The following is a 10,870-nucleotide window of genomic DNA, read 5'->3' as shown; positions in this document are numbered from 1 at the left end:
GTACAAAAAAAAAAAAAAAAAAAAGAAGGACATTTGGCATGGCCCACCTGGATAACTTGGGATGATCTCATCTTGAGATCCTTAACTTAATTACGTTCATCTTAATTTTTTATTTTAATTGTATTTATTATTATTAATTAAAAAAAAAAAAGCTTTGACCAGAGAAAGACAGAGCAGTCAGAGAGAGAGGGGGGGGGGTGAGAAAGCAAGCCACCCAGTCCAGGACTTGAACCGTGGTCAGCCATGTGGGAGTCCAGCGCCTTAACCACCATATCACCTCCCAGTCCCAATTTATCTTTTTTTTAAAAAAATAATTATTTTATGTAACTTTATTTATTTATTTTAATTTGACCAGAGAGAAAGAAATAGAGTGAAAAAGTGAGAAAGGAAGCTGCCAGGTCTAGGACTCAAACTGAGGTCAGCCATATGAGAGTCCAGCACTCTTAACCACCACACCACCTGCTGGCTCTGAGCCTCAATTCATCTCCTCCCCGCCAGAGGTTTTTGCTATAGGACGTGTGCACTTGCCAGAAAGACAGAGAGAGGCAGAGAGACAAAAAGCGAGATATCACCCCCCAGGGGAGATGACCACGCCGCAATCCCTTCTCCTCTATTCTCCTCTCGGGATCTTGGGCACACACACACACACGTGCCCAGCGTGAGTTTAAGCCACCGAGTCCGGGACTCGAACTGTGGTTGACTATATGGGAGTCCAGCAACATAGCCATTCTGCCATCTGTTGGTCCCATGCTCCAATTCATCTTAGTGTTGTTCACCTGCCAGAGCACGCGTACACACACACACACACACACACACACACACACACATTTTTCCCAAATAAGAGCACATTTACAAGTTCTGGGGATAAGGATGTAGCATATTTGGGGGCGGGGACACCAGTCAATCCGTGTGAACAGCTCTAGTTATTTTTGGAGAAGACAATGTGAGCCTAGGAGGGAAGTGTACGAGCTGGGAATGTGTTTTAGTGCAGAGCGTGGAGTTGGAGATGCAAACTGAGGTGGTGGGGAGGGGCACTGACCTCTGTGACCCAGGGCTGGGGTTCGGAAGGAGCCCTCTGGGGCCTTGTGGGGACAAGGAGAGAGGAGAGGCTGAGGAGGAATCTGGGGCCGGATCCAGCCAGGAGCATGAGAGGTCTGACTGCGGGCGCCCCTGGGGTTCAGTGACTAGGCAGATGGCAGGGCTGCCTCGGATGGGAGACCCGCAAGCGGGAGGCATGTGGGGAGACTGAGCTCTGTGTGGGACGTGGAGTGGCTCCCGGCGAGATCCCGGGGACAGCTGACTGCCACTCAGGATTTAGAGAATAGTGGTTAGGGCCGGCCGCATGGCTGGGTGGTTAAGGCAGCGGGATCCCACATGGCTGACACAGGTTTGAGTCCCAGACATGCTGGGTCATGTGCGTGCACACCTAACATCTCGAAAGGAGGGGGAGGTAGAGAAGAATGGATTGTGGCGTGACTGTTCCCCATGTGCGGTGCTTTCTCCTCTCCCTTTCTGTCGCTGTGTCTTTTTTGGGAGCACACACACACAAAAGTAAACGAGATCTCTCAGAAGAAAGTGAAAGCTGGAACCTCATGCGGTGGGGTTCACCAGGGTCGGGGTGGGTAACTGTGTTGGGGGGAAAATCCCAAAACGGACAAGAGGCGGGGCCTATGGGGACACCTGCAGAGGCTGCAGAGGCCCCACCAACCTCCACCTCGACCTCGGGGCTCCTCCCTCAGGCCTCACTGCAGATACAGGAAGTTCTGCCTCAGGCTTGGCTTCCGCAGGGCGTTGGGGGGGGGCGAGAGGGGGAGACAGGCACGCACCACCCTCCCCTCTTCCAGGGACCGTCCCACCTCAGGCCTGAGCACTCTCACTTCCCTGTGCCAGCCCCTGCCCCCAGCAGGTGGGAGTACCCTAGTCTAAAATAGGCTGCAGGCCCTGAGAAAGGGCAGGGGCTGGGCAAGGGACGGAGACCCAGAGAGGGTGACAGACACCCAGAGATAGGGGACAGTGCCTAACCCTAACCTAGAGAGACAGAGGGACAGAGATCCACGGGGAGGAGGATAGAGGCCCAGAGACAGTTGACATACACCAGAGAGAGGGACAGAGATTCACACAGAGGAGGACAGAGACCCAGAAACAGGTGACACACACCCCAAGAAAGAGGGACAGAGACCCAGAGAGAGACCCTGAGAAGGGGGACCAGAGACCCAGGGCAGAGCTGGGTACAGAAGTGGCAGAGCTTGGCAAGCCATGAGGTCAGAGTGTCTGTGAGGTCGGCTGCTGTCCAGGGTCAGGCTGGGGGTCCCAGTGTCCAGAGGTGGGTGCAAGCGGCCCAGGAACCCCTGCGGATGCCCAGCCTGAGCCATGGCGACCGGGAGGGGAATGCCCCCTGTGTCTCCGGTGCCCACAGGTTCTGGGGCCCCTCAGGTACCAGCGCAGCGCCCCACTGGGGCAGGTGAGGGAGACCGGAACAAGAGCGCCCCCTCCTTGAAGGGGGGAGGGGCCGCCCCGGGACTTCCTCTTTCTCGGTGCCCTTGCTTTCTCCCTCTCTCCGGCCCGTCTTTCTGCCTGTCACCCCGTGCCAGCACCTCTTCTGCCGGCTCTCTGGAGCTGGTCGCTCTCCCTCTAGGCGAAGATGTCGGCCCAGGAGAGCTGCCTCAGTCTCACCAAGTACTTGCTCTTCGTCTTCAACCTCTTCTTCTTCGTGAGTCTCCTCATGGCCTCCTAGCCCTGCCCCTGCCCCTGCCCTGCCCTGCCCCTGCCCCTGCCCCGCGGCCGCCCTGGACCGCACACCCTGCTTTGCCCACCGCCTGCTCTCCCCTCTGTCCTCTCCGCAGGTCCTGGGCGGCCTCATTTTCTGCTTCGGCATCTGGATTCTCATCGACAAGACCAGTTTTGTGTCCTTTGTGGGTGAGGGGGGCTGGGGCAGGCAGGGAGGGCCTTCCTGCAGCAGCCCCGGGCCTGGCCTCCCTCTCAGCCACCTCCTGGGGTCTCCCTTGTCCTGGGAGCCCAAAGTGCCCGATTCCCAAAGCAGGTCTCCGGCTGTAGCCACCCGCTCGCGGTTGCGGCTGCGGGGCACCTCGAGCCCGCGTGGCAAAGGGCTGGACGGACCAGCAGTGACGATGATGACAATGGCCACGGCCACCTCGCAGGCGTTTCCTCTGTGTCCGATCTTGTGCTGGTGCTCATTCGATCCTCCCACAAACCCTCCCTTCCCTGCTCAGAGGTCAGAGGGAAAGTCCCCTGTCAGTGTCACACAGCCAGGAAGTGGAAGAGCAGCAATGACATTAATAAAAATAGGGAAAGGATAATGGAATAACCAGCAAAATATTTTGTCTGTTTTTTTATTAGTAATATTCATGGTAGCGTGTGTGCGCACACATGAGAGAGAGCTGAGCACCCGCGCAGGGCCTGGGCACGCCGCGATCCCCTTCCTCCGGTCCTCCGGTCCGTGAGATCCCGGGCACGCGTGTGTGTGCCCAGCATGTTTCAGGCTGACCAGGCGGAGGCGTCAGGCCTCAGTCACCGCATGGAATCAGCTTCTCTTCTCACACATTACCACTGTGCCGGGGAGCCAGCCCGAATTAGCAAAATCTTAATTGTTCGTATTTTTTAAAAAGAATTATTTATTTATTTACCGTCATCCCCTCGGGCTCCGGAGGGGTCGGTGACTGAGCCAAGATCACAGAACGAGGGATGGGCTGAAAGGATTGGGGTTGAGGAGGAGCTAAAGGAGGAAAGAGACCCTGAGAGCAAAACGGAGGCTTGTCCTTCACCCCTCTGCAGATCCGGCCCAAGACCCTGGCCATCTCAGGAACCCTCACAGGGTAACACCGAGCTCTGCAATGCAGGACCACGTGAGAAGGTCCCAGATTTGAGTCCCAAGGCTTCCCTGTGCACGCCGGGTGCCATGTATGCCTGTAACCCATGCTGGCAGAGGCTGGTGGCCGATCATGGTGTGGGACTCTGTGCCTCTGTCTCATGGCAGACAAAAGTAAACAAACTTGGGGAGAGAGAGGACAGAACCCCGAGAATGGGAAACAGGCCCAGAAAGAGAGAAGGCAGAGACCCAGAAAGAGGAGGAGAAAGGCCCAAAAGGATAGAGACAGAAACTCTGGGTTGGGCAAGGACAGAGTCCCAGAGAAAGAGAGACCAGAGAAAGGGCTGCCAGGAGCCCAGAGTGAGGCCCCAGGACACTCTGCCTACCTGGTTGGTGGCCTATGTGGGAGACGGGGCCACGTGGAGCTGTGTACACCAGGCCACCATCACCTCCTCTCGCCTCCCCCAGGCTTGTCCTTCGCGCCCCTGCAGATCTGGTCCAAGATCCTGGCCATCTCAGGGATCCTTACCATGGGCCTTGCCCTCATGGGCTGTGTGGGGGCCCTCAAGGAACTCCGCTGCCTTCTGGGCCTGGTGAGTGTCCGCCCCCTCCATCTCTAAAACCACTATCTCTCTGGTGTCCTCAAACATGGGGATGAGGACCAGCAGATGGCATAATCACTAGGTTGCTGGACTCCCACATGGCCAACTGTGGTTCAAGTCCCAGACCTGGTGGCTTGATACTCACGTCGGCCCATGTGCATGCATGCCTAAAATCCCAAGAGGAGAATGGAGGAGAAGGGATAGAGGCATGGCCATCTTCCCTGGGGGGTAATTTCTTACTTTCTGTCTCTCTATCTCTGTCTCTCTGGTGAGTACACTGCCCAATAGCAAAAATCTCTCTGAAAAAAAATGATCTGGGGTTGGGGCTGGCAGGTGGCACAATGGTTAAGGTGCTGGACTCCCACACGGCTAACTGTGGTTCGAGTCCCAGACCTAGGGGCTTGCTCTCTCCTTTCCCCTCTGTCTCTCTCTGGTCAAATTAGAGAATAATAGTAATAAATGAAATTAAATAACTTTTTTTTTAAAAAAAAGGTCTGGGGTGTGCAGCTGGTGACATAGCTGGACTCATCTGGGAAGGGTCCTGGGTTTTGTTCCTGGGCCTTCCTGGAGGCCCGGGTCATGGGTACAAGCACCTGCCGAGCTTAGGATGAGCCTGGGGGTGATCACATGAGGGCCCTTTGGGCCATCCTCTCTCTGGTGGAACAGCTCGGAGAGGGGGTCTGACCTCTGCCCTCTGTCCCCTGCCCACCCCAGTATTTTGGGCTGTTGCTGCTCCTGTTTGCCACGCAGATCACCCTGGGAATCCTCATCTCCACTCAGCGGGTCAGGGTGAGCTGGTGGCATTGCCAAGAGGGTGGCGGGAGAGTCATGGGGGTGGCGAGAGATGGGAACAAAGGATGGGAACTGGTTGACACAGACGAAGAGAAGTGAGAGCAGACAGAGGAAAGGCAGATACAGAGGCGGACAGAGAAACACGGAGAGGGAGAGACAGAGACAGAATGAGAGACAGCCATAGGAAGACCAACACCGAGAGGGAGAGGACTGCTCCAAAGGGAAACACACAAGAAAGAGGAGACAGGAGTCACCCCTCCCCAGAAAAGACCCTCTAGAAATAGTGGGAGAAACAGAGGCAGACGGGGGAAAGCAGCAGGGACAGAGATTCGGAGGGACAGAGACACGTCTAGGTTCTAGGACACAGAGCTGCCCGGGGACCCCGTGGGGTGGAGTCAGCCTGGCAGGGGGCTGGAGCTGCTGGCGAACTGATGGGCCCAGCCTCACTGGCACCCCCCAGCTGGAGCGCAAGGTGAAGGACCTCGTGCAGGAAACCATCCAAAACTACCACACACACCCAGAGGAGACAGCGGCAGAGGAGAGCTGGGACTACGTGCAGTTCCAGGTAAGCCCTCACCCACCCTGGCTGCACCCCTCCTCCAGCTCGCAGACCCCGAGGTGGCTCAACTCTGTGTGTTGAGGAGACTCCGCCCCAGTGTGGTCCCAGGCCCCAGCTCCTGAACCCTAACTCAACCCTACGGAATCCCCACCCCCTACCCTGCCCAGTGTGGTCCACCCGGAGAAGATACCATAACTGGCCCCACCGAGGGCCAATCACCAGGCCCTGGAGTGGCTCCACCCTCTACCTCACGCGCCCTGGTCCCCAAACCCAAGATGCCCCCAGGACTCTGGCTCCCACCTGCCCCGCCCCGATGATACTTCATTCCTGGACACTCAGGGTCCTGCACTCCCAGCCATCTGTCGCCTACCTGAGCTCGAATTGGGCCACGCACCCAATCTCGGGCCCCCGCTGGTGCTGCTCTCCTCCGGAGCTCCAGGTCACTGCGCGACTCGTGCCTCTCTCAATCCCGTGTTCCTGCAAAGTCTCCTGGCCCTGGCCCCATCGCGACCCTGGCCCCACACGACCCCAGCTCGGTCCATGCATCCACCACTCAGCCCCCTGCCCTTCGACATGTCCTCATAGCCGTCACCTAGTTCCCTGATCCTCAACCCCATCTTGCGTCTCTCCAGTCCTGGTCCCTCTGACTGATCTGCCTGTCCCAGCTGCGCTGCTGCGGCTGGCAGTCTCCGCAGGACTGGTTCCAGGTCCTCGTCCTGAGAAGCAACGACTCGGAGTTGCACCGCGTACCCTGCTCCTGCTACAACTCGTCGGCAGCCAACGACTCTGCGACCTTTGAAAAGATCTTCCCCCAACTCAGCCGACTTGGACCGCTAGCGCGTCCCAGACACAACACAGACCTCTGCGCCGTCTCTGCGAAAAGCCACATCTACCCCGAGGTGCGCAGGGGCCGCAGCGGCGCCCGCCCGCGTGGGCGGGGCCGCGGCGAGGGGCGGGGCCTGTGTGGGCGGGGCCGCAGAGATTGGCGCAGTCAGAGACCCGCAAGAGCGGGACTAGGCGAAAGGGAACAGTAGAACGGAGGGGCGGAACCCTCCATAAAGTGGGCAGGGTCTCACGGTGGCGCAGTGTTAACACTACGTACGAGGCAGTCCCGAGACCTCCCAGAGTACTGGGGGCACACGCTTGCCCGGGATCTGCCTCGGCTGAGGCCTGGGGGAGGGTCGCTGCAACGGGATCTTGTTGCGGGCGCTGTCCCGTCTCGTTCATAGACGAAACAAACTAAAAATGGGGTGTGTGTGTGGGGGGGGTCCTATATCATGGGCGGAGCCTAAAGAAAAGGCCAGCTGGACACAGAACACAGACATCTAGAGAAAGACAAGTCTATAAGGGAGAGGCGGCGGCCCAGCATCGAGGAGACTAAAGAACTCTGGTGGCGAGGGAGCAGGTTGGTGTCTAGGTCTGAGCTTGGGGGCTTTAACCCTTCCTTCTCCCCCAGGGCTGCGGGAAGAACCTTCAGAAGTGGTTGCAGAACAACCTCATCTCCATAGTGGGCATCTGTCTGGGAGTCGGACTACTCGAGGTGATCCGGTCCCGCCCCCACTCGCGCTTGCCCCGCAACCCGCAGAGGCCCCGCCTTTAATGCGCGTCCTCCGAGTGTCTGGAAAGACGCGGGGGGCCAGCCTCTCCTTCCCCGCAGCTCCACCTAGGGCAAGGGGAGGGGCGAGACCAAGCTTCTGTGGGCCCTGATTGGCTGTACGAAGGGAAAGCCTCCTTTTGGCGGTAAAAGCCCTTCCCTTTCCCGCAGGTGAGTTTAATGGCTCTGAGCCTGCAGCTACAGCGGAGGGCCATCCGCCGGGAACCTGAGCTTCAAGTGCTAGACACCTACGGTTCGAGCCTCGGGCCCAGCCTGAGCGCTGACGGCGGTGGCGGGCGCTGCGGAGTGCTTAGCAGCAGCGGGCGTAGCGGCAATCTGTGGGGTAGCAGGGGCATGGCAGGTGCCTGCCCCAGCTGGGGGGACAAGGCTCCACAGGGCAAGCTGCCCATGGGGCTGGGACCCTGGGTGCTTTGGGATCAAGACGAGGAGCAGCCCGCGAGCGTGGGCGCACAGGTGGAGGTCGAGGCAGAAGCGGAGGGAGAGACAGATGAAGCTCCGGAATAAAGGACCCTGGGCTTGCTTCTGACATTACTGTTCTCACCTCTCTACCCTGACCTGACCCTGGCTCCCCGCCTAATGCAGCTAATTTCCCTCCCCCATCTGTTCCCGTCCTTACCATTACCCTTAACCCTCTCCACCACATTCTCCAGCTCCAAAGAGGTCCAGAGAGGTCCTACCCCTGGGCTTTTCTCCCGCAGCCCCGCCCTCCACCCTTGTAGTCGCCGCCGCCGACCGATGTCTCTGACCGCGTCTTCTTTCTCTATAGCTCGGCTTCATGACGCTCTCCATCTTCCTGTGCAGAAACCTGGACCGCGTCTCCGACCAGCTCGCTCGTTACCGCTAGGCCCCACCCTGCCCAAAGCCTCAGCCCTGTCAAGTGCCCCCGGCACTTCTCTGCCACTTGTAAATATTTGCTTAATGCCCAGTTCGCCCCAGGCATGGAGCTTCATTCCCCTGGGGATGCAGGTGTCTTCCGGCTCTGCTGCTGTCACCTCTCCCTTGGGACCTGGGGCTTTCTGTCCCCAGTTGGTCTACCACTTCCCACAAGATTATTTTTCACCCAAACCTCAAATAAATCCCCTGCAGTTTGGTAAAATAGCTTTATCTCTGTCAGAACACAAACCAACACACTTTGGGAAGGGGGAAGAGGCTCATTGAGAGGGGGGACAAGACGGGAAGGCCTCACCCCCTTGCTTGCCCAGATGAGATAACGTCACAGCCCTAACACTCACGTATAAATATCTCATTATATTAAAAAAAAATCCCAGGGCCCACCTGGCTCTGCTCCTGCACAGAAAGCGTTCGGCATCAATTTCTGATATCAGAGGTGAAGAAGTGGGGGCGGCAGGGAGTGGCAGGTTGGGAGGTGGAAAACAGGAAGGGGGTCAAGCCAATGTGTAATTGGGGGTGGCTGTCAGAGGCTGTGCCAGTGCTGCACCTGGGGCTGTCACTCCTGTCCCCATCCTGCAGGCTCTGGAATAAGCTGTCTTTTCAGACACCCCCCACGAGGTCCCCATATCAGGGTCCATCCTTTCCTCAATCCTAGCCCATTCGGTTCACCCACAGGTCGTGGTGTCCCCTCTAACACGGGACAACCCAGGTTGCTAAGGCCTCCAAGGTCAGCCCTTTTCATCACAGCTCCCTCCCCAAATAAGGCGCCGGAGGACAGCTGGAAGGTTCTTCCCAGGAGGAGGGTATCCCAGGGGCCAGCTGGCTCTGGGGTCCCTGTTCAGTCCCTGACCAGGCGGTAAATGTGGTGCTGGGCCCCCCGCTCGCTGGTGGAGACCTCGAAGACGTAGGCGGTGCAGAGCAGCAGCTCCTGGGTGTCTCTGTTTGTCACCACCTGCCAGGGAGGCCAGAGGGGTTAAGGCTCAGCAGGAGGGCAGAGAACACTGCACCCCCCCCCCCGCCTATCAGGGCACACCCAGCAGGCCATCTCCAAGGAAAGGGTCCCTGCCACCCTCAAGCACATATCAGGCTCCCTGGACAGTGGGGGCGACCCCTAACTAAGAGACATCAGACGGTCCCCCATCACATTGGGTCCCCACCATGCCTCAGAGGAGCATCACTTCAGGTTCCCCAGTCCAAGGTCTGCACCGTTGCATTCGCCAAGCTCAGAGAGGTCCCTACCACAACAGGTTCCCTAAGCTCAGGGCAGCCTTTCTGGGATGCCCCAGTGCAGGAAGGATCCCCATATGTGAAAGTGCTCAGAAGTCTCACAGCATCAGTCCCCTGGATAAAGGGTTCCCTAAGCGAAGGTCGACTGTGAGGTCCCCAGTGCATCACCTTCCTAGTTAAAAAAGTCACATACTGAGGGCTCACTGTGGTCCTCACAGCCGCCCAGCAGAAGGGGTTCCTCGACTCAGGGCCTGAGCGGCATGCCCTGCATGGTGGGGCCCTGCTCCGGCCAGCCCGCGCACCTGCAGGATGGTGAAGTTCTCCAGGACGCTGTTCATCATGTACCGCTCGGGCAGCTGCCGCAGCTTGTGCAAGAAGTTCACCAGGTACTCGCACATGGGCGAGCGCAGCAGGCGGTACACGAACCTCCCGTCTTCCAGCTGGGCCCGCTCCGTCTGAACCACAGGGGCAGGGAGCAGGACAGTGGCTGAGAGACACACGGGTCACCCCAGGAACTGAGTCTGACCCCCTGCCCCTCAGATGCCACATACTCCCACGACCGTCTTCCATCATCACCCCACCCGCCACCAGAAACAGGCCCTGCATCCTTGGGTAACCTGCTCAGGATGTGAGGCTGCAAAACAGAGACCACTTCAGCACCTCGGAGTGATGCTCTGCACCCCTAGGGACCTCCGGGCCCTCAGCTAGTCTCCAAAGATCTCTGTAACATCTTCAAATTCGACATGACCTCCGAACTCTAGGCCCCCCCATGTCCCCCGCTACTCGTGAGTGTGACTTCTGAAGCTCCTTCCCCAACATACTCCTGTAAGAACCTAGTGAACCGTTGTTCTTGAGTGAGATTTTTGCTATAGGGCGCATGTGCTCGCCAGAGAGATAAAGAGACAGAAAGCGAGAAATCATCCCCCTGGGGGGATGGCCACACCGCAATCCCTTCTCCTCCATTCTCCTCTCGGGATCTTGGGCACGCACACACACGCGCTCGGCGTGAGTTTCAAGCCATCAGGTTTGAGACTTGAAGCACGATCAACTACATGGGAGTCCAGCAACGTAACCATTATGCCATCCGTTGGTCCCAAACCTAGGGAATCTTAGTGACTCTAAATCTCTGTAGCACATGTTACAGGTCTGTCTATGACTTTTAAATTCCACATTAGCTACAAACCCATGCACTAATTCCCCACAGAGGCTGGGTCACTCCCCTCCACGCACACCCCCATGCGGAGCTCCCTTCTGGCCTCACCTCCACCTTCTCCACCACCTGCTTGCCAAAGGAGCAGACCTTGGACGAGCAGGTGAGTGTCATGTGCTCCAGGCTTTCATACTGGCTGCTAACGCCG

The 10,870-nt window shown here is 58.0% G+C and overlaps 2 protein-coding genes across 7 annotated transcripts; one reads left to right on the top strand and one right to left on the bottom strand.

Annotated features, from left to right (window-relative positions):
• The first annotated feature begins 2,519 nt into the window (after positions 1 to 2,519).
• Positions 2,520 to 8,490, top strand: CD37 (CD37 molecule). Of its 6 annotated transcripts, none has more exons than XM_027776435.1 (8): positions 2,520 to 2,710; positions 2,844 to 2,912; positions 4,295 to 4,419; positions 5,143 to 5,217; positions 5,681 to 5,785; positions 6,445 to 6,678; positions 7,236 to 7,319; positions 7,545 to 8,142. In XM_027776435.1, the coding sequence occupies exons 3-8, from the start codon at positions 4,357 to 4,359 to the stop codon at positions 7,896 to 7,898; spliced, it is 915 nt and encodes a 304-aa protein (XP_027632236.1). In that variant the 5' UTR covers positions 2,520 to 2,710; positions 2,844 to 2,912; positions 4,295 to 4,356; the 3' UTR covers positions 7,899 to 8,142. The 6 variants fall into 6 exon arrangements, with proteins under 6 accessions (XP_027632236.1, XP_027632238.1, XP_027632239.1 ...); XM_027776437.1 differs by having other exon boundaries at positions 2,523 to 2,710; positions 2,844 to 2,916; positions 7,545 to 8,137; XM_027776438.1 differs by lacking the exon at positions 7,545 to 8,142 and adding an exon at positions 8,161 to 8,490 and having other exon boundaries at positions 2,525 to 2,710.
• Positions 8,491 to 8,680: 190 nt separating this feature from the next.
• Positions 8,681 to 10,864, bottom strand: LOC106736172 (transcriptional enhancer factor TEF-4-like). The gene is made up of 3 exons (XM_014592294.2): positions 10,774 to 10,864; positions 9,815 to 9,967; positions 8,681 to 9,237 (listed from the first exon to the last, which is right to left on the bottom strand). Exons 1-3 carry the CDS (start codon positions 10,834 to 10,836, stop codon positions 9,124 to 9,126), a joined length of 330 nt encoding a protein of 109 aa, XP_014447780.1. The 5' UTR covers positions 10,837 to 10,864; the 3' UTR covers positions 8,681 to 9,123.
• Between the last annotated feature and the right edge of the window lie 6 nt (positions 10,865 to 10,870).

Source organism: Tupaia chinensis, unplaced genomic scaffold (assembly GCF_000334495.1).
Source record: "Tupaia chinensis unplaced genomic scaffold, TupChi_1.0 Scaffold000673_1, whole genome shotgun sequence".
NCBI lineage: Eukaryota > Metazoa > Chordata > Mammalia > Scandentia > Tupaiidae > Tupaia > Tupaia belangeri.
The sequence above is the reverse complement of the archived record's forward strand: the minus strand, read 5'-3'. Positions and strand labels throughout refer to the sequence as shown.

Excerpts from the sequence above, each read along its gene's own strand:
- CD37 (XM_027776436.1), top strand. The coding sequence starts at position 3,934 with ATGCTGGCAGAGGCTGGTGGCCGATCATGGTGTGGGACTCTGTGCCTC. Across the intron at positions 4,420-5,142 it reads TCCGCTGCCTTCTGGGCCTG|TATTTTGGGCTGTTGCTGCT; the intron begins GTGAGTGTCCGC and ends TGCCCACCCCAG. Across the intron at positions 7,320-7,544 it reads TGGGAGTCGGACTACTCGAG|GTGAGTTTAATGGCTCTGAG; the intron begins GTGATCCGGTCC and ends CCTTTCCCGCAG.
- LOC106736172 (XM_014592294.2), bottom strand. The coding sequence starts at position 10,836 with ATGACACTCACCTGCTCGTCCAAGGTCTGCTCCTTTGGCAAGCAGGTG. Across the intron at positions 9,968-10,773 it reads AGGTGGTGGAGAAGGTGGAG|ACGGAGCGGGCCCAGCTGGA; the intron begins GTGAGGCCAGAA and ends CCTGTGGTTCAG. Across the intron at positions 9,238-9,814 it reads AGAACTTCACCATCCTGCAG|GTGGTGACAAACAGAGACAC; the intron begins GTGCGCGGGCTG and ends CCTCCCTGGCAG.